At 39.0% G+C, this 22,330-nt stretch overlaps 2 protein-coding genes and 1 long non-coding RNA gene across 4 annotated transcripts in view; 2 read left to right on the top strand and 1 right to left on the bottom strand.

Moving 5' to 3' along the window:
• LOC139080000 (uncharacterized) lies at positions 1-5,296 on the top strand. Its single transcript, XR_011534096.1, has 2 exons — positions 1-1,953; positions 4,240-5,296. It is a non-coding gene; the product is annotated as an uncharacterized lncRNA (long non-coding RNA).
• Positions 3,415-22,330, bottom strand: part of DCTN6 (dynactin subunit 6) — a 23,444-nt gene continuing 4,528 nt past the window's right edge. For both annotated transcript variants that reach the window (XM_070598131.1, XM_070598132.1), the window contains 5 exons: positions 15,802-15,907; positions 8,368-8,456; positions 6,909-6,956; positions 5,435-5,577; positions 3,415-3,992 (listed from right to left, as the gene is read on the bottom strand). In XM_070598131.1, coding sequence (XP_070454232.1) covers positions 3,894-3,992; positions 5,435-5,577; positions 6,909-6,956; positions 8,368-8,456; positions 15,802-15,907 — 485 coding nt within the window. In that variant the 3' untranslated portion in view covers positions 3,415-3,893. The remainder of the gene's footprint in view (positions 3,993-5,434; positions 5,578-6,908; positions 6,957-8,367; positions 8,457-15,801; positions 15,908-22,330) is intronic.
• The window catches only part of MBOAT4 (membrane bound O-acyltransferase domain containing 4), an 18,382-nt gene continuing 15,147 nt past the window's right edge, over positions 19,096-22,330 (top strand). The window contains exon 1 of the mRNA XM_070598126.1: positions 19,096-19,301. The gene's annotated coding sequence lies outside the window, so the exon portion shown is untranslated. The remainder of the gene's footprint in view (positions 19,302-22,330) is intronic.

The following is a 22,330-nucleotide window of genomic DNA, read 5'->3' on the forward strand; positions in this document are numbered from 1 at the left end:
GTCTCCCTTTGAAGGAGGCAGGAAAAGAACTGTTCCTAGTTTATGTTTAATAAAGTACTGAGGTCTAAAGTAGTCTTACTAGAGGTCAGGTTACTAAGGATAATAAAACTCTCCAAGACAACCCATTTGCTAACCAACAGGGGGAAACTATCTGTTTCCTGGTGCCCTCTTGTGATAAAGCAGCAGGTCTACAGTGCGTTATAAAGCTTTAAGATGAAAGTATCTGAAAGAGATCTTCATCCACCTTCATTATTGGTCCGATTGCACACTAGGAATTAACCACCAAAGTAATAAGTGGTGGTACTTGAAGGTGGGCTGTGGAATTAGAAGTATTTCCTCCCCACCCCCTAAATTGTCTAAAATAAAATGATACTACTTTTAAAAGTAAAAACATCAAAAACACCACCACAGTTAATTAGTAAAGAATTAGTAAATTAGTAATTTACTGGTAACTTATTAGTAATTCACAATTTACTAAGAACTAATAGTAAGTTAATAAGAAGATAGGGTTTACAGGAGGTTCTCGGATGAAGGCCGTTGGTGATGTCACGTGCGTGCCCATCAATAAACAGCAATCGTTCCTAAAGCCGTTTTCCCCACAGCGTGGAGACCCCAGGAGAAGCTGACAGTGCACCGGGGAGAACCCAGGTGTAAATGGACGTGTGTGTATATGCTGGCGGCTTTACAATATGAATATGGATTCCCGGATGCTCCTCCCTTCAAAAGGTGGAGCCTAATCCCCTGCCCTGGAGTGTGCAGTGGACTTAGTGCCTCGCTTCTAACAAATAAAATGAAGTGGAAGTGACGGTGTGCAACTTTACAGACTGGGTCTTTCCTCACTTGGAAGGAAGCTGAAGGCAGCCAGCTGCCATGGCCCAAGGATGCTCAGCAGCCCTGTGGAGAGGCTCACGCGCTACAGAGCCGAGGCCTCCCGCCAACAGCCGTGGGGGCGGCCATCTTGGAAGGGGGTCCTCTGCGTCCGCTCAGCTCCAGAGGACTGCAGGTTTGCTGCTGCTGGAGTGAAACCTCACGAGGGGCGCTGGGCCAGAACCCCAAGCTGAGCCACTCCTAGGTTTGACCTGCAGAAACGACGCTGAGAGACTAAATGTGTGCTGTTGTGAGCTGCTGTATTTTGGGGTAATTTCCTACACAGCACAGATGGCTACTACAGTGTGTGTTTATGGATGAAGTGAAGAAGAGAACAGTGTGAAATACCCTTTCTAGACCTGAGCTATTCACCTGGTGAAAATTCATCCTGTTGACCCAAGAGCTAGCGCCAAACTGCAGTAAGCCACTGTGATAAAGTGGTTTCTTTCTTCTCCCTGCCCAACTGCTACATTTTATGTCACAAGCATGTCACGGTCTGTCCTACCATTTAGCACAACTGCCTAGAATATCTGTGAGGAAACCTGAGAGCCGTTTCAGTGAGATAGAGACTATGACCAGGAGAACACTGGTAGCCTGGCTCTGGAGAAGCCCAGAAGAGTGAAGTTTCCAATAAATTGTCTGGCCTTTGGTTCTTTGTCCTGAAGGGTCAGAAACTGCATTTTATCAGAAGTTTCAGAATTCATAGACTAAATTGACAGACGTGGGGGCAGAAGTACACAAACTAAATTTCCATGAGACTGATGCATAAATCAGAAAGCTTCTCTAAACATACCATGTGTGGAATGGAGTTCTGGTGCTTTCCTCCAGAGTTCCGCTTCCTGAAGGACAGCTTGGAGGCCATAGTAGCAATCAGAAGGTGGTTCAGTGAAGCTTGCAATTAGAGCCCAAAGTGGCAAGTCTCGAGGTCTGTTCTTCCTGAGCCACAGCAAGTCTTGATAAACTGATATTACTTGAAGTAGAGGACGCTTCTGGTCACTGAAGTGCTCACATCTCTCGGATTCAGCAGCCCCCCTCTGTGGCTAACACTGTATATACACGGTCACAGCTTGTTTCTCCAAACCCTTGGTAAATTTCTGTTCATATTTTCTTTCCTCAAATGAGTTGAGATCACCTATCTGGGAAACACTCAGGCTCACCTCACCACATGTTGATCGAATTAGTTTTACCCCTGGGGGTGTCTTATTACCATGTCCTTGGGAGGAATCTCACTGTTGTCTTCACACCACCTGTACAGGTCCCATCAGGGGACATTTATTAGCATATCAGAGCTTGTCAAGAGATAATATTTTAGAACTAGCATAGCATTTCAAAGGCAGTTTTGTAATTTCTGATGTCTTATCTAGAAAATTTCCAAGATCAACAAAAGCCTAAGTTGATCATTAGGGGTTGAAAAATGAATAAATAGCAGTTATCAAAAATAGGGCATTTGGGGCCAGCCCCATGGCCGAGTGGTTAAGTTCATGCGCTCTGCTTCCATGGCCCAGGGTTTCACCGGTTCAGACCCCAGGAGTGGACATGGCACTGCTTATCAAGCCATGCTGAGGGGGCATCTCGCATAGCACAACCAGAAGGACCTACAACTAGAATATACAACTATGTACTGGAGGGCTTTGGGGAGAGAAAGAAGAAAAAAAAAAATAGGGCGTTTACGTGATGTTCTCCTTTCTCAACCCACTATATGTAGTAGTTCAGCTTGCCAACTTGAGTCATGAGTATTCTTACCACAATCAAGTCACTCAAATTTGGAACAAAGACCGATGTGTTTCGGAAATTCAAAAGTAGTTTTTACTATTCACAGTTAAAAATTAAATTTCAAGGGGCTGGCCCCGTGGCCGAGTGGTTAAGTTGGCGCGCTCCACTGCAGGCAGCCCAGTGTTTCGTTGGTTCGAATCCTGGGCCAGGACAGTGCACTGCTCATCAAACCACACTGAGGCAGTGTCCCACATGCCACAACTAGAAGGACCCACAATGAAGAATATACAACTATGTACTGGGGGGCTTTGGGGAGAAAAAGGAAAAAAATAAAATCTTTAAAAAAAAAAAATTAAATTTCAAGAGAAAGTATTTTAGTATTTAATGTCTTAGAATTAATCAACATTGATTAATTCACAAGTTGAAAAGTATGCTCCATTAAATGTATGCACTTGAATTACTTAAAAAACTTGGAATTACAATAAAATCCTCAATATTTTGCCCATTATATAATTAAATAGAATTATAACAATAATTAGTGATTAGTAATATACCAAAATAACTTCATAAATTTATAAATACATCAAAATCTCTTTTAGTTTCATTGTCCTCAGAAACCCAGAAATACCACTCAATGGTCATTTACTTGTCATTTTCATCAGACATCACTCTTTTTGACTTTGTAGTTTCCTGAACACGTCTTTCTCTGATTATTTTTGTTTTACGAAAAAGAAAAAAATTTTTTTTTCTTGGAAACAAAATGAAGCCTAAATTAATTCAATAGCTGTTGAAATTTCTCCTGAAATTTTAAACAGCTACAAATCCACAAAAGGAAAAGATAAACACATTAGCTTTAATATAGCTAGTACACAATAAAAATTAAAAGAGCTATTTTGGGGAAGTTAATACAAGTAGAAAAACTGATAAAGTATGTTCACTAAAAGTAGTGTCATCAACATTTTTATTTAGTTTAGTATATGCTAGAATATAAATACACAACAATTTGCCCTTTCTTATCATAGGGAGTCTTTTTTCTAACTAAAATTTGTGGCTAACATTTTAAATAACAAAAGGAAAATAAAAGAAATCAGAAAATTATCAGGAAAGGGGAGAGGATATAGGAAAATAATACATTTTATATAAATTATGGAGGACAGTTACAATGAAAATCCATTACTTTCCTCTGGAACTCAATTTTACAAAATCAAGTCAACATGCATTATTCTGTCAACTGCTAGGAGTGCCGAAACACTGTGGCCCTTTCAAAAGACAGTGGTCAAAGACCAGTGTCATCTCGGCATCACATGTTGGTCTTAGTTCTTAGCTGGAGTGGAGCCTCCCTTCATAGTCTTCTTTAAGTGGTGGTAGTTTGGCAAGATTTTCATCAGGAAGTCCAGCTGGAGTGTCTGGGGCTAAAGAGTAAGACAATTAAGAAATGACTAGCAGAAAGCAAAGTTAAGAGTACCAGGTAGAAATGATTAGCAGGAGGTTGTGGAATTACAGGTGATTTTCACTGACTTATTTTAGCTAACCTTTTTTAAAAAAAAATTTTACAATGAACATATATGAAGTTTGGTAATAAGAAAAAGCTAAATTATATATATATATATTTTATATAGAAAATTATATATGATTCAGTTTTCAACCTTGTTTTTGTAGATTTCACCCTGGCTTCTGAAAAGTTACACAGTTCCAATTACAGCAGACAACAGAAGTAAGACACCCGGAGCGCACGGCTTTCCACGGCCTCACAGCACAGCTGCGATTCTCATCCCATCTTCGTTCGGCTGGGCCCATACTTCCCTCGTTGTGAAATTCCCTTGGGGTGCTCGTGAAGAATATGGATTTTGAGGCCCTTGTCCTAGACACTCTGATTCAGTAAGTCTTGGGAATCCTTTTTTTAATAAGGACCTCTATGTGATCCTTATGACCAGTGAAATTTGGAAAACAGTGTTGCATACCATTGTGTATGAAACTTCGGATATTCTTGCTCACTCAATTCTAATCTCCCTGCCCCAACTCCAGCTTCATTTCTCCCTCTTCAATCACTTTTGCTGTTTGCAGAAAGTTAGTGAAAAAATACTGGATTTGTTCTTATTTCCTTTTTAGTCTATAGAAGTAATACTTGCCTATAATAATAATAATAGCAAAAGCCAAACATTACAGAAATAGAATAACCCAGAAAGAACTGGAGTTTTAATTTCTGATAAAATATGGCTAAGAATCAGAGGCAAAGTGATAAATGTCTTGAAAAATATTTTCTTTGGGGGAGGGGAAGGAGGCTGGGGAATTAGAGAAATATAGCTAGTGTGCCAAGCAATGAAGCTGGAACCTTCCATCAGAACGTCTTCTGTCCAAAGGAAGCCCCAAATGCCCTACCTTATTCATCTCCTACTCCAACATGAAACTCCAAACATGTACTCTTCCTTATTCTTGGTTATCAGGAGGGGATAATTTCTCCTAAGTCAGGAAAATATCCAAACACACTTGCATATTCACAAGTTGTGTTTATTTTCAAGCCAAATGATACTTTAGGAGTGACAATACAGTTTGTAAGATTGGTGATGCATCTTCAGCGAAAACGCCTAAGACCAGGAATAACAGCTCCGGATTTTCTTTTCCCAGAATCAATCTGTCATTGTCCTGTTTGTACATATCTTTGATATTAACTTAAAGACTAAATAATTCCACTGCAAATAAATTCTAGTTTTAGGGATGTTTCTCTGATGTTTTATTTTAATCATTTGCTTTTTAAATAGCAAACTTGCTGCTCCATTAAAACAATTATGTGGTATTTTGGGAATATAAGCAGCCCTAGAAAGAATTTTTTTAAAGAGAGGTTCTAAGCACGTACCTGTGGTCGCTCAGTCTGCACCCGACGAAGGCAGTCTGCACCATAGATCACTGTGTTCTCAGGGATGACTTCAAACGTATTCAGGTTGCAACAAGCCCCGATGATGCAGCCGCTTGTCAATATCACATTTCTGCCTACATATGCTGCAGTAAAAACATAGAAAGAACTGCAATTTAAGACATCAAATGATTAGAACACTTTTTTCCTAAGATGATATAAGTATAAAAATGCAAACTAGCCTTAAGAAAAAAATTAAAGAAAGTACTTCAGAGTTTCTGCAGTCATGCGCCACATAACCATGTTCTGGTCAATGACAGACCACATATGTAAGGGTGGTCCCATAAGATTAATAGCTGTAGCCTAGGTGTGTAGTAGGCTACACCATCTAGGTTTGTGTAAGTACACTCTGATGTTTGCACAACAATGAAATCTCCTAACAATGAATTTCTCTGAACGCATCCCTATCATTAGTCATTAAGTGACACAAGAGTACAACACAGAGGCAGGCACCAGACTAGTATCAGATGGATTCAAAACAGAGCTCTGCTGCTGGCCGGTGGTGTGACCTTGGGCAAGTCACTGTAAATTCCCCAAGAAAGTTTCTCTCTAACATGGAGAGACTGTCCTACTTCACAGTTTGCTGTCAGGAAGAAATGAGACAGTAAATGTGAAGTGCTGGGCACAGGTTTGATGCATAGTAAATATATAATGAATAGAAAATGATGAGGACAGTGATGATAATAATAATAATTGGTAATCCCAATGAAAATAAAAGCCATTAAGTAGATTAACAAAAAGTTTGATTTTATTATTTAAAAAAAGAAGCATTTTCTTTCATGTCAATCAAGAAAGATAAACCACACACCTTAAATTTACATAATGTTATAAGCTAATATGACCTCAATAAAATAATTTTTTACAAAAAGATAAACCATTATTCTAAAGAAGCCTCATGGCTCAGGTTCTTTCTGGACCTTAGTGGGACGAGCTCTTGGAGCTGCCTCCCGGCCATGGAGGTGACTTTACATGGCCCTCTGCCTAGCCCCACTTATCATCACTAGCCGCCATTTGTTTCTGATTAGCTAGCGTAAGTAGTCCTGAAATTAAGGAAAGCAAACTGCTAGGGAGACTGATCCATTTTCTTTAATTCTACAAGAACATTAATCAACTAAATTATCATTGACACTAGTACGTAGAAATATTTTTCAAATCTTTCACCTGAACTTTAGGTTTAATTCAATTCTGATTTAAATGCACACAGCTGAAATTTTAATTTAATGTATTAAAACACCTTACTAAGTTAGGTTCCTTAAAAGCAAAGAATTAGTCCCACAGCTATTTTAGTCCCCTTCCAACCACACCTTTCTTCCCAGCAGCCCACTCTGCCGTAGCTTGTCCTTAGGTTGTTTTCCAGGACACCACAAAGAGAAAGGAGGCAATCACTTTTCACAATAAAATTCCCAACATAGCTTACCTTTTGATTCAATAACATTATTATCTCCCATTTTCATGGCTTGGGAATCTGTAAGCCGGAGTTAAGTAAACATTGTAAATATGTTCACCTTTTTTTTTTTGTCTACTAACTTACTCTGTCCTTATCCTGCACTGGGGCGGTGGATGGGGCATGGGAAAGGCCACGCAGGCTTGGCGTGGCCAGAACCCCTTGCTCATGGCAGTCGGAAAGTAAAGTTTGAATCTTTACATATAAATATCTCCAAGTATAAATAAATGGCTTCTACGTTTTTTTAAAGAAATGAATATCTGATACCCCAATTCTACAGTAATATATTTTCACAACTGTTTTAAGAAAATTAAAACTACCTATCACCCAATCATTTAAAGATAACACTATTTATTAATGGTTTGCGATCTCTTTATATAAATACATATAATTCCCTTTACATAACTGGGAATCAGACTGTATGAACTTTTGCAGCTCACTTTATTTGGTTCACTTAAGTTGGCAAACATTATTCCATACCATTAAAATCTTTAAAAACATATATATATATATATTTTATATTTTTTTTTTGGTGAGGAAGATTTGCCCTGAGCTAACACCTGTGCCAATCTTCCTCCATTTTTTGTATGTGGGATGCTGCCATAGCATGGCTTGATGAGTGGTGTGTAGGTCCATGCCCAGGATCCAAACACGCAAACCCCAGGCTACCAAAGTGGAGTGTGCAAACTTAACCCCTACACCACCGGGTTAGTCCCCTTTAAAAACATAATTTTAATTGACTGCTTAATGGTCCTAATGGTCTTTTTTATGCTTGTAGTTTAATTTATTTAAATATTTTGCTATCATTAGACATTTACATTTTTTCTTTCAAGTATTTTCTGTTATAAAATAATGTTTTGCTGACACCATGAAAAGCTTTTACTGTCTTTTTAGAGTATAAAACCAAGCAAAAGAACTGGTGGCACTCTATGGGAAAAAAAACAAAGAATGAGATATTTTCACTCCCATCCACCATTCATTGCATCAGACAATATACTGTCAACTTAGAACTATACAGGAATCAAATGGACAGAACTGTGGTTCTTAAGTCAGGATAGAAGCCAGGATTACTGTTTCTGGGTCTACTGCCACTCAGTCATTGCTACCTGTCAATGAGTTGTAGCAACAGGAGCAAGATGGTACCTAAAGATATGTGTGTGTGTGCACATGTGTGCACACGCATGCACAGGGGCACCTGAGAAACGCACACTTCCCTTACTCGGTTATCCAATGGAAGAGAAGTATAATTTTTTTGATGGACTGCAAATAAGTCTTTTCAAAGAACTGGGGATGGCCTACTCCTAAAATGTAATTTATATACTTATATTTTATATAATATAATTGATAGGTAAATCATGACAACTTCTATGGAGGAGACCTGGATAGTAAAAGATAGCTGGGAATGATTATCGTAAATTATTGAAAAGGATACAACAGCCAACTTCAAACACATTATTGGTGCCAATGATCATAGGTTTGGGGTCTGGATCTTCAGTGTCAGGGGTGATGTTATCAGGATGACTATAAAAGGAAGAGATAAATCATCAAAAAGTCAATAATGCAATAAACAATCCTCCTGTTTTAAAATCTGAGCTCATTCTTTCAATTTTACTTCCATCAAGCTTAAAATATATAACTATGAGAAAACTGGAGGAGGAGAACAGAGCGGAGCAAAATGGCGGGGTGAGCTGACCCGGGATTCTCTCCCCTCCAAAATACAACAAAAGATTGGAAGAACTGAATTTCAGAGAATAAACATAATGCCAGCTCCTTAGAGACCTACAATACCAAGAAGGCGGAGATCATAAACCTAGCTTTACACCTTTGGAGGTGCTGGAACGGTAGGAGAGAACATCGCTCCGTCCCCTAGAGTCTGCGATTGCTGCTGCGCGTCGGGAAGGAGCGGGGGAGGGGCCGCGCGACTGGGGGATCATCCAGGACTCCTGCCGCTGATTCAGTGGAGACCCGCTGACGGGGGGGGGGGGGGGCAAAGCTTCTGTCGGTGGGGACCCTATAAATCAAGGGCCTTGGGAGACCAGAGAACAGAACTGATCTGAACCCAGACCGGCACGTGTGAGTAACAGCCCCTCCGCCCAGCAAAGCCAGTGGGCGCAGCCATCTTGCCCCAAGGCAGAGAGCTAACACGCCGCTCTCGACCCCCATCTAGTGGCGACAGGCTGTAACTGCAACTGAATTCTACCACCATGAGAAAAAACCGCTCCTCTACCATCCAGCAATTTATAAAAGCCCCAGACCAGAAGGAAAACAATAAAAACACAGAATTAAGTCCTGAGGACTTGGAATTAGGTAAACTAAGTGATAATGAATTCAGAGCAGCTATAATCAAAAAACTCAATGAGGTAGAAAGAAAGACAGAGAAACAAGCCGAGTTCTGGAGTTACTTCACAAAAGAGATTGAAATCATAAAGAAGAATCAAACAGAATTACTTGAGATGAAAAACACAATGGACCAGATAAAACAGAATATGGATTCCCTGAATGCCCGTGTAGACAACATAGAGGAGCAAATTAGCATAATCGAAGATAGACAGGCTGAATGGCGCCAGACAGAGGAAGAAAGAGAACTAAGAATTTAAAAAAATGAGGAAAATCTCCAAGAGATAATGGATTCAATGAGGAGTAAGAACATAAGGATCACAGGAATTCCCGAGAATATGGAAAAGGAAAATGGAGCAGAAAGTGTGCTTAACGAAATTATTGAAGAGAATGTCCCAAATCTAGGGATCAACGGAGAAATGTGTGTAGAGGAGGGTTTTAGATCTCCTAGATTTGTCAATGTAAAAAGAGCTACCCCACGGCACATAGGAGTAAAGTTGGCAAAAAGGAAAGATAAGGAAAGAATACTCAGGGAAGTAAGAAAAAAAAAGAGAATAACCTATAAAGGAGCCTCTATCAGACTGTCCGGATTTCTCTACAGAAACCCTACAAGCTAGGAGAGAATGGAGTGACATATTCAAAGCTTTAAAGGATAAAAATCTTCAGCCTAGAATACTCTATCCAGCAAGAATTTCCTTCAGATATGAGGGAGAAATTAAATCTTTTCCAGACAAACAAAAGTTAAGGGAATTTGTAACTAAAAGCCCTCCATTACAAGAAATCCTCAAGAAGGCTCTCATACCTGAAAAAAGAAAAAAGGGGAGAAAGGGGACACAATCCACAGACTAGGGAGACCGATGGATAGAACCAGAACAGGATAGCAAATATTCAATTATAGCATTAGGGTAAAGGTAAGGAAACTACCAAAACAAGGACGATCTTAGCACTCTAACTACCAATTAATAAGACGAGTTGGAATAAAAAATGAAAATAATTATTTAGGAGGGGAAGAGCAAAGGGTCTAAATCAGTATTAGTCAAGTAAGTAAGAGACCACCAGAGAATAGACTATATTACACACAAGATTCTAAATACAAACTTCAAGGTAGACACTAAAATAAAGTACAGAACAGAGTCACAAATCATAAATAAGGAAAAATCTAAGAAACCCAGCATAAGAAAATGCAGTATTAAATGGGTAGTCTAAAGCAAACAGGAAAAGAAACGCAGGAAAACAAGATAATGAGCGACAGATTAACAGCACTAAGTCCACATGCATCAATAATCACTCTCAATGTGAACGGATTGAACTCTCCAATAAAAAGACACAGAGTGGCAAAATGGATTAAAGAACACGATCCAACAATTTGTTGCCTCCAGGAAACACACCTCAGCCCCAAGGACAAACACAGACTCAGGGTGAAGGGGTGGAGGACAATACTTCAAGCAAATAGCAAGGAAAAAAAGGCAGGTGTTGCAATTCTCATATCAGACCAAGTGGATTTCAAAATAAGACAGGTAAAGAGAGACACAGAGGGACAATATATAATGATCAAAGGGACACTTCATCAAGAAGAAATAACGCTTATAAATATCTATGCACCCAACACAGGAGCACCAAGATTCATAAAGCAACTATTAACAGACCTAAAGGAAGATGTTAAAAATAACACAATAATAGTAGGGGACCTCAACACCCCACTCACATCAATGGACAGATCATCCAGACAGAAAATCAACAAGGAAATAGTGGAGCTAAATGAAAAACTAAAACAGTTGGACTTAATAGACATATATAGATCACTTCACCCTGAAAGAGCTGAATACACATTCTTCTCAAGTGCACATGGAACATTCTCTAGGATAGACCATATGTTGGGAAACAAGGCAAGCCTCTACAAATTTAAAAAAATTGAAATAATAACAAGCATCTTCTCAGATCATAGTGCTATAAGGCTAGAAATTAATTACAAGAAAAAAGCTGAGAAAGGCACAAAGATGTGGAGACTAAACAACACACTACTGAACAAGCAATGGATCATTGAAGAAATTAAAGAAGAAATAAAAAAATCCCTGGAAACAAATGAAAATGACAGCATGCCATACCAACTCATATGGGATACAGCAAAAGCTGTATTAAGAGGAAAATTCATCGCAATACAGGCACATCTTAACAAACAAGAAAAATCCCAAATAAGCAACCTTAAAGCACACCTAACTGAACTAGAGAAAAAAGAAGAAATGAAGCCCAAAGTCAGCAGAAGGAGAGAAATAATAAAAATCAGAGCAGAAATAAATACTATTGAAATGAAAAAGGCAGTAGAAAGGATCAATGAGACAAAGAGCTGGTTTGAGAAGATAAATAAAATTGACAAACCACTAGCCAGACTTACAAAGAAAAAAAGGGAGAAAGCTCAAATAAACATAATCAGAAATGAGTGAGGAGAAATAACAACAGACTCTGCAGAAATACAACAGATTATAAGAGAATACTACAAAAAACTATATGCCAACAGAATGGATGACCTAGAGGAAATGGATAAATTCTTGGACTCCTACAATCTCCCAAAGCTCACTCAAGAAGAGGCAGACAATTTGAACAGACCAATCACAAGGAAAGAGATTGAAACAGCAATCAAAAACATCCCCAAGAATAAAACCCCAGGACCAGATGGCTTTCCTGGGGAATTCTACCAAACTTTCAGAGAGGATTTAATACCTATCCTTTTCAAGCTATTCCAAAAAATTAGGGAAGATGGAACACTTCCTAACACATTCTGTGAGGCCAACATCACGCTGATACCAAAACCTGACAAGGACACCATGAAAAAAGAGAACTACAGGCCAATATCACTGATGAACATAGATGCAAAAATTCTAAACAAAATTTTGGCAACCAGAATTCAGCAATTCATCAAAAGAATCATACATCATGATCAGGTGGGATTCATACCAGGGACACAGGGATGGTTCAACATCTTCAAATCAATCAACGTGATACACCACATCAACAAACTGAGGAATAAAAACCACATGATCATCTCAATAGATGCAGAGAAGGCATTTGACAAGATCCAACAGCCATTTATGATAAAAACTCTGAACAAAATGGGCATAGAAGGAAACTACCTCAACATAATAAAGGCCATATATGACAAACCCATAGCCAACATCATACTCAATGGGCAAAAACTGAACGCCATCCCCCTGAAAACAGGAACGAGACAAGGATGTCCTCTATCACCACTCTTATTTAACATAGTACTGGAGGTCCTGGCCAGAGCAATCAGGCAAGAAAAAGGAATAAAAGGAATCCAAACAGGGAGGGAAGAAGTGAAACTCTCACTGTTTGCAGACGACATGATCTTAAATATAGAAAACCCCAAAGAATCCATTGGAAAACTGTTAGAAGTAATCAACAACTACAGCAAAGTTGCAGGGTATAAAATCAATTTGCATAAATCAGTAGCATTTCTATACTCCAGTAATGAACCAACAGAAAAAGAACTCAAGAATACAATACCATTCACAATCGCAACAAAAAGAATAAAATACCTTGGGGTAAATTTAACTAAGGAAGTGAAGGACCTATATAATGAAAATTACAAGGCCTTTCTGAGAGAATTGGATGACGACATAAGGAGATGGAAAGACATTCCATGTACATGGATTGGAAGAATAAACATGGTTAAAATGTCCGTTCTACCTAAAGCAATCTACAGATTCAACGCCATCCCAATCAGAATCCCAATGACATTCTTTACAGAATTAGAACAAAGAATCCTAAAATTCATATGGGGCAACAAAAGACCCCAAATTTCTAAAGCAATCCCGAGAAAAAAGAACAAAACGGGAGGCATCACAATCCCTGACTTCAAAACATACTACAAAGCTACAGTAATCAAAACAGCATGATACTGGTACAAAAACAGGTGCACAGATCAATGGAACAGAATTGAAAGCCCAGAAATAAAACCACACATCTATGGACAGCTTATCTTTGACAAAGGAGCTGAGGGCATACAATGGAGAAAAGAAAGTCTTTTCAACAAATGGTGCTGGGAAAACTGGAAAGCCACATGTAAAAGAATGAAAATAGACCATTCTTTTTCACCATTCACCAAAATAAACTCAAAATGGATCAAAGACCTAAAGGTGAGACCTGAAACTATAAGGCTTCTGGAAGAAAACGTAGGCAGTACACTCTTGACATCAGTATTAAAAGGATCTTTTTGGATACCATGCCTTCTCAGAGAAGGGAAACAATAGACAGAATAAACAAATGGGACTTCATCAGATTAAAGAGCTTCTTCAAGGCAAATGAAAACAGGATTGAAACAAAAAAACAAACCACTAACTGGGAAAAAATATTTGCAAGTCATATATCTGACAAAGGCTTAATATCCTTAATATATAAAGAACTCTCGCAACTCAACAACAAAACATCAAACAACCCGATCAAAAATGGGCTGGAGACATGAACAGACATTTCTCCAAAGAAGATATACTGATGGCCAACAGGCACATGAAAAGATGCTCATCATCGCTGATCATCAGGGAAATGCAAATCAAAACTACACTAAGATATCACCTTACACCTGTTAGAATGACAAAAATATCTAAAACTAATAGCAACAAATGTTGGAGAGGTTGTGGAGAAAAAGGAACCCTCATACACTGCTGGTGGGAATGCAAACTGGTGCAGCCACTATGGAAAACAGTATGGAGATTCCTCAAAAAATTAAAAATAGAAGTACCATACGATCCAGCCATCCCACTACTGGGTATTTATTCAAAGAGCTTGAAGTCAGCAATCCCAAAAGTCCTATGCACCCCAATGTTTATTGCAGCACTGTTTACAATAGCCAAGACGTGGAAGCAACCTAAGTGTCCAGCAACAGACGAATGGATAAAGAAGATGTGGTACATATATACAATGGGATACTACTCAGCTGCAAAACAGAACAAAATCATTCCATTTGCAATAACATGGATGGACCTTGAGAGAATTATGTTAAGTGAAATAAGCCAACGATAGAAGGATAATCTGTGTATGACTCCACTCATATGAGGAATTTAAAATTATGGACTAAGAACAGTTTAGTGGATACCAGGGGAAAGGTGGGGTGGGGGGTGGGCACAAAGGGTGAAGTGGTGCACCTACAACATGACTGACAAACATTAATGTACAACTGAAATTTCACAAGATTGTAACCTATCAATAACTCAATAAAAAAATATATATATATAACTATGGAAGTAATTTCTTAATCCAAGTGACTTATTTATCCTCTATGCTGGAGAAGCCTTGATTCTGAATTGAAAAAGGACTACTGAGATGTAAAGAAGTCATAGGTGTGTACAGAAGTCAGCCTTCCTTTGTTTATTTTTTAAACCCAAAGCCCAGAGGGCCTTTTGCAGGACAAAGTAAAAAAGATGCCGGTTATGACTTTTACCTTGTTAAATTGGAATCAAAATCATGCTTGACTTGAAAATTTTCCATTCTTAATAATCAGTCATTGAGACTGTGAAACATAAACAGACATTCACATAAAATAATTATTTTACGCTGTCAGGTAGTTAGTTGAAACATTTGGAACATAAAATGTTTGTGGTCTAAGAGGAGGAAACCATTTTAAAATGGTATTTTATCTCTGACAGTTGAGTTACTGCAGAATACAGCTATTGTTAACTGACTTACACTAAACGTGCCAAAATATATTTTAAAAAGAAACTGCTTAATATAGTAAGAAACTCCCAAATTCTAAGTAAGCATTAAGACAAATCTCTTTATCACAGTAAATATTTTCCCAAGGTCTTTCTTACAAATTCCATACATTGTTGCTGTAAATTAGGTATAAACGTGAATTTCCTGCCAAAATCTTATCTAGAAAGCTTTACAAATGCTTATGAAAATTTCACAGGTATTACAGTCCAGTTCACTAAGATCATGTACATGTTCTAATATTTTATTATCTTTTTAAACTTTAAAGTTTAAAAATTGCCCCTAGGGCTCCCAATTTTTCAAATATAATTCTGGGTGTTACCCCTACAAAGCACATGAAAATATATATCAGAGTTAAGTACATGTGTTGGGGCATGAGTAATAATAACATTTCAGCCAGAACCAAAAATCCAACCAAAGCTTCTCTTCAGGGTGGTCAGCACGGCCCTTGAACGTCGGAGGGACTCAGGAAACGTCTGCTCAAGGAAGAGAAGAGGTAGTGATGCGTAAAGGGACGATTATCGGACCGAGAGTCGGAGATTCGAGTCCGCCACCAACAAGCTATCCCACCTTGGACCAGGCTCGTCACCCCTCTGGTCTTTGGTTTCCTCATTTCCTAATCACTTGTGTTGAAAAAGATCCTTAATGTAATTAATCCTTAATGTGACTTAATGAAAAAGATCTCTAGTTCTAAAATAGTGGGCTTTCCAGATGTCAGTTGTAAAAGGTTCCTATAAATAGCTGAAATTAACAAAAGCACTGCCTGTGGTACTTAGTTCAGAGCATCCGTACGAGTCTTACTCACGCATTTATGATGAGCGCCTGTTCTTCTATCAGGTTGCCTTCGCCAATCACTATTGGCCCAGCTTCCGCAATAATTCGTGCCTTAGGGTGGATCACTGTCCTAGGTCCTGTTAAAAGTATGGTGAAAAGAAATTATTGGTGGAAGCTATGCTTCCCAGAGGAGGGTAGGAGGTGACCGAGGGGGCCGGGCTATTGGGAGGAACACTCTCTGAAGTACGCGCCAGGCACCACACTAGGTGCTTTACAAACTTATCTCCTCGGCTGTTATCATCAGCAGTTAGTGCCAGATTTGAAGCTAAGGTGAGAGCAGACGGTACAGCTCTAGAGCCAGACAGCCCTGGCTCAGCCTCTATTTTGAAGCCTCTGCTATCTCAGCTGTGAAATGGAGGTGGTGATAATATCAGTCTCCCAGGGTTGTAAGGATTACGAAATAAGTTTGCAGACACAGTACTCCGGCACATAGTTGGCAATAAACATTAATTCCCTTCCTTCCTTTCCCTCAGAAAGGTAAGGCTCTCTTTGCTTAAAATGTGGGCACTTTCTTATGTTGGTGAACCCATAACACCTCCTTATGCAGGTGCACTGCAGGATCAGTCTTTATTAAGTGAGGAAGAGGAAATACAGGCGGGATGGGAGTCAGAAAACATGGAAACTAACCTTAGCTTTGTTACTTGGTCACCAAGCCTAACCATCAGGAGGAGGCAGAGCTTCTGTTGACTGCTCTAGGATATGATTTCAACCAGAAAAAGGTTAAAGGGAGGCAGTGGAAGGAGTTAAGCGTGATCACTGGAGTCCTAAGACTCTGATATAGGGAGACCGGAGGCAATGGCTCGAATCTCAAACGGAAGGGAGCAGGAAGGGGTCTCCCCTGCCCACTTCATGATCAGGTGCTGGAGGCGCTGCATTGCCCAAACGGGGGATTCTGGAATGCCAACACAGCCCCCCCCGGCTTTTATCTACCCAAAGGCCTAGTACTTTGGTGATAATGAAACTACTGATGAGAAAACAACCTCATTTTGCCCTCTCCCTCCAACACCACCCACCCAGCCCCAATCCGAGGCTATTTTTATTGGTAAACAAGGGGACGGGAAAGTAACTGACTCTGAAGTAAGAGAGGGCGGGCAGAAGTGTTGACAGAAGGTGGGGAGGAAGTCAAGAAGATGGCATTGTGTATGAAATTCAGTATTCAATTGCACAGATTGTTAATTTATTCAATAATCATTATCTGCTTGTGACAGGCAAGATGCAGTGCTGTATCTTACAGGGAAACAAAAAGAAATATATGCTATTTTTGCTTTTTTGCACTTGTTTATCTTGAAAGCTGGGAATACTTAACACACTCGCTCACAAATGTATTCAATAAGGAGATGCTCCCGGTGCCCAGAGAATTGAAAGGAACCTTACTTCAGCTGATTTTTTTCCCTAACAATGAAGAGCTGGGGACTGATAAAGAGGGCGGGGCCCAAGACAGGATGCACCGTCAAAGGACACACAGTACAGAAAACCGGCAAAAAAATAACACTAGAATGGCTTTGTTATTTCTGTCACTCCTGGCTCCCCAAATCCTCAGCTGCTAAAGTAAAATTTCCCAGGCAAATTCTCCTGTTTAGGACAAGAGACTCCGGGATAGAAGATAGGAACTCTTGGATCCACGGGAAGCTTCACAAGTTGACCACGATTGTGAATACCTGTGCCTTTTTTCTTTGTTAAAAAATACATACCCACACATTTACAAAAGGAACACATGCTCATTATAAAAAATTCAAACAAAGCAAAACATGAAAGATTCTCTCCTCATGCTAATCCCACTCCCCAGAGGTAACTATTCCTAGAAGTTCGGGGTATATTATTTCAGACTTAAGTATACTGTACACTTAAGATCTGTAAATATCACTGTACATAAAATATATTTCATTAGACAGTTAAAAAATAAATTCAACTTGAAGGAGAAAAAAATACAGATTACAAGCACGTACTTTTTTTTTTAAACCAAAGAATAGTACTTATTATTCCATAATTTTCTTTTTCACATTAGCTAGTAAGTCACAGTGATTTTTCCACATAAGTAGACCTAGCTAGCTATTCTTTTTAATGGCTGAACAGTATTTCACATCATCTTAATATACGATAATTTATTTAACCAATCCCTTAATAATGGGCATTTAGATGTTACCACTTTTGAGGGAGAAAACAGCTAAACAATGCTGAAACAAACACTGGATTCCCTTGAAATGAGAAATTTCTTACAGGTCATCAAGCTGTGTGAACAATTTACATCTGTAGTTTGCAAAATACCATATTTAAATTTTACTTCAAAATATTCTGATAAAGAGACACAATCTATTTTAGGTTCTTTGTAATTGAAACCCCAGCTAGCACCCCACCCCTTGCCTAGAAAGTGTAGACTCTGGCCTCTATCAATTAAAGGCTCTGTGTTCATTCTCTCAAATGCCTCAGGTTTCTCATCTATAAAAAGTGTGGATTATATGAAATGATGTTTGAAAGGGAGATCATAGGGTCTGGCCCACACTTCTTAAAAATGGGAGGTTCATCATAATCTGACATGAAGAGCTAACAACCAACTTTACCATGGTAAGCAAAGTAACTCCTGGTCTGAGAAACAGAAGAAAAGGGTAATACTCAGGTATCAGGGTAGTATCCCCTTCTAATCAGGGGGAAAACTCTGCACCTTATTATAAGATAGTAAAAAAGATTAATAAATGTATTTTCCATATTAGCATCAAAAATCCTAGACAGGAGGAAGAGCTCACAGCTGGGGTAGAAATGGAGCCTCTGCCGCCCCTAGATAAGCAGCCAGAGGCACAGGGTCGTCTGCTGTTCCTCGAGCTGTAGTGTTTGATGACACGCAGACCTGCAAGGAGCTGCCTGGGAACAGACTAATGAGACAAAGCTACCACTGGGACCTGTGTTTCTTTACAAGTTTCTCTAAAGTGTAGCTTTGAAAAGAATTCATATTTTCATTTTTCCCTTTCAAAAATGACATGTCAATTATACAAAAAACACAAACACAAATTTTAAAAAATTAAACTAATCCCAAGTCCCATGTCTTCTTACACAATATTTAAAAATAATGCCTGAGCTATTTCAACCAGGTGTTTTATTACTGTTATTACTATATTTATCATTACTAATAAGTTAGTTAGCAAATAACTGGAAAGCTGGTGATAAATCTGAGGGCCTTGCCCTGAGATACAAAGCATTATCACTGGCATATGAGACCTGGGTTTGAGACGCCACCTCCACCTGGTGGCAGCATTGCAAAACTACAAGTCCCAGGGCTGAAATAACATCAAAAGTGAAACTACCAACTTTGAGTGGTGAAGTGACAGCAAACGTCGTGGGCAACAAAACTGAATAGTGCCCACAAACCTCTGGAAGGTCTTTTTTGGGCAAAGACTAGAGAGGTCAGCGTACACCTGCTTCAGGATATGTGACTGCTAAGACACTGGTTTGTGCACTTGAAGGAACGTCCTGCCTCAGGTGAGTGAACTGCACAGTGCACAGCGCCCAGCAACGAGCACTGTTCCAGGGCCTGGGTGGCGACAGCACACCGAAACGTGGGCACAGTATGTTCCACGCTTTTCTGCATGCAAGAAGCACTTTTACCTAGAATGGGCCTGAGTTCAAGCCAAGTTTAAGGGTCCTGAGGTTAAAATGCTTTAAAAATAAAAATCTGTCACCATGGAAAGTTTTTTAAAAAAGGCTGCTGTGAACTTCTTGGAGCTCATTCTGGCAGGATAGTTTGTATATTTTCTTACCAAATGTGCTGAAACCCTATTTGGCTTATCTCCTTGTTTGGATAAATGTGTCTAGAGTTGGAGCTGCCTTGCTGGCTGATGACTAATTTTTCTAAATGGTTGGCTGGCCTTGACGCAACATAGCCAGAAAGACATTCCTTGCATCAAATTTCCATTCCCTTCATTTGGTAAAGGACGTTTTTCCTGTCTGTCTTTGCCACAGAAAGCAATCTTTGTGTACATTTTCATGTCAATAAATAGTTCAAAAAGCCACAGGCTCTCTTTTGAAAATTAAAACAATTCCTTTGACCTGTAAGCTCAAGTACCTGTAAGAACTGCTTTATATTCGATGAATTTCTCAAGTCAAAGTCACTGTTCTGCCTTATTGAAGATTTCCACAATAAAAGGGAAGCTTGTGATTTACATTAAACACTCTAATGGAGAGAAAGACAGAGTACGTGGGACAAAGTGCTTCCATCACAAAGCTCATCCATTGTGCCGAGTTCTGCCTTCACATTCTGATGTCCCCACCAAGCCCTGTCCGACCTGTCACCCTAGAATAGGACTACAGAACTGTGCTTAGAGCGACCTTTCTGAAACGTTTTTCAGCTTTCAAAACAAAATTTACAGGAAATAACATACGGCCCCCATGAATCAAGGCAGCCTAATTAAAAACAGGCTTGATACTATGAAACCTTATTTACCCAAATTATAGTTAAGAAGACAGCTGTTATTTTTGCCAAGGTCTGTTCCCTAGCAGCCTCTAATCAAAGGGGTCAGGCTTCAGCAGAGCCTCAAGTCATAGGTTTTCTGGTTAAGGACAATACTTCAAAGCTTCGGACTAGTTTCTTTGATAAACCAAATACTTAATTTTCAGGGAAAATACAAGATTGGGTTTAAACTTCTACTATACTGAAACAAAGCAAAGGAAAAATTACTTTCTTCCTGAAATATTTCAGAATGGAAGAATCTGGTAAGATTATAACCAAGTAGGGGATGGAAAGTTAGGCATAACAGCCTAAAAATCCATTAATTAAACCACACTTCAGTTAGTTAACCCATAAAACAGGGCTTACTAAGTGCTCAAGTCTCTATAGCCACAGTGTAACAGGAAAAGACTTTAACTATTCTGGTAAATTGAGCAAAAACAAAAACAATAAAAACCATAATTTGAAAAATAAACCATGGTGAGGAGAGTGAATTTTAATCAGATAACTTATTTCTACTTTCTGCTTTGACTTAACTTTATAATTATATCTCCCCGGAGCTTTCTAATCTGATGTATTACATCAGAAAAGTGAATTAATAGTAGCAAAAAGATTAGAGAGATTTTATACCAAATATAACCTTGATAGAAAGGACTATCTAAATACCAATTCTGGTAAATTTCCTTTTCTCTACATACAATTAAAGATAAGAAACACACAAATGAAAATGAGATAATAATTGTGGAAGACAGAACACCGGTAACTATATCACTTCTGAATCTTTTCCTTAATTTTAAAAATTGAGATGTTTCTGTAAAGTATCCAAGCAAATGTTCTTGTTTTAAAAAACTGGGTCAAAAATAAACATAACAAACATTAACTTAGATGCATTCCATGATAAACTTCAAATGCTAGTTTTGTTGTTTTGTTGTTTTGCTGAGGAAGATTCGCCCCGAGCTAACATCTGTTGCCAATCTCCCTCTTTTTGCTTGAGGAAGATTAGTCCTGACCTAACATCTGTGCCAGTATTCCTCTATTTGGAATGTGGGTTGCCACCACAGCATGGCCACTGATGAGTGGTATAGGTCCAGGCCAGGGCTCTGAACTCAGGCTGCCAAAAGCAGAGCGTGCCAAACTTAACCACTAGGCCACAGGGCTGGTGCCCTCAAATTGCTAGTTTTTATTTTATTTTATATTTTTTTGAGGAAGATTAGCCCTGAGCTAACATTTGCTGCCAATCTTCCTCTTTTTGCTGAGGAAGACTGGCCCTGAGCTAACATCCGTGCCCATCTTCCTCTACTTTATATGTGGGATGCCTGCCACAGCATAGCTTGGACAAGCGGTGCATAGGTCTGCACCTGGGATCTGAACCGGCGAACCCTGGAGCCAGTGAAGTGGAACGTGTGCACTTAACCACTGTGCCACTGGGCCAGCCCCAAATGGCTAGTTTTAAAAACTATCAGAGCTGTGCACTATCAGCTAGTGGTCAAAAACCATATGGCAAGTGAATTAAGTACTGTATATCTTTACATAATTTCAACATTTAGGGAGGGTTGGAGGATAAAAGGGTAAAGAAAGGGGAGGAGCACAGAGTAAAGGCAGAGGGAGAAACAGGAAAGTGAGTGCTGACTCCTGATACCCCCATGCCCCAGTCCTACGCAGTGGCTGACCTTTCCTTTTCATAGGATAAAGCCTTTACTGCTATTCTAGGAAAGCTTCAGCAAGTAACAGGTGTTATTTCAAATATGAAATACACACACAACATATACCTGTATGTACACTTATGCCTGTAGAGATATCTATACTATCTATATATCTGTTATTATAGTAGATCTTGTACACTTTTGTTTAAAATGGGGAGGAAGTAGAAATGAAAGGGAAAGTTTATATAATTAGCTACATTATTTTAGTCTTACTTTTCTCCTAATTATAGAATGCCTTGTGAGCTAATATTAGATGCTCTTCCTTGAATCATGATGAAAACCGTAAAAACACCAGAATAAAAATAATGCAGAAGAGCATTTTGGTAAACATGTGACCATGATAATTTCTCCTCATAAAAAGT

Source organism: Equus przewalskii, chromosome 28 (assembly GCF_037783145.1).
Source record: "Equus przewalskii isolate Varuska chromosome 28, EquPr2, whole genome shotgun sequence".
Lineage (NCBI taxonomy): Eukaryota > Metazoa > Chordata > Mammalia > Perissodactyla > Equidae > Equus > Equus przewalskii.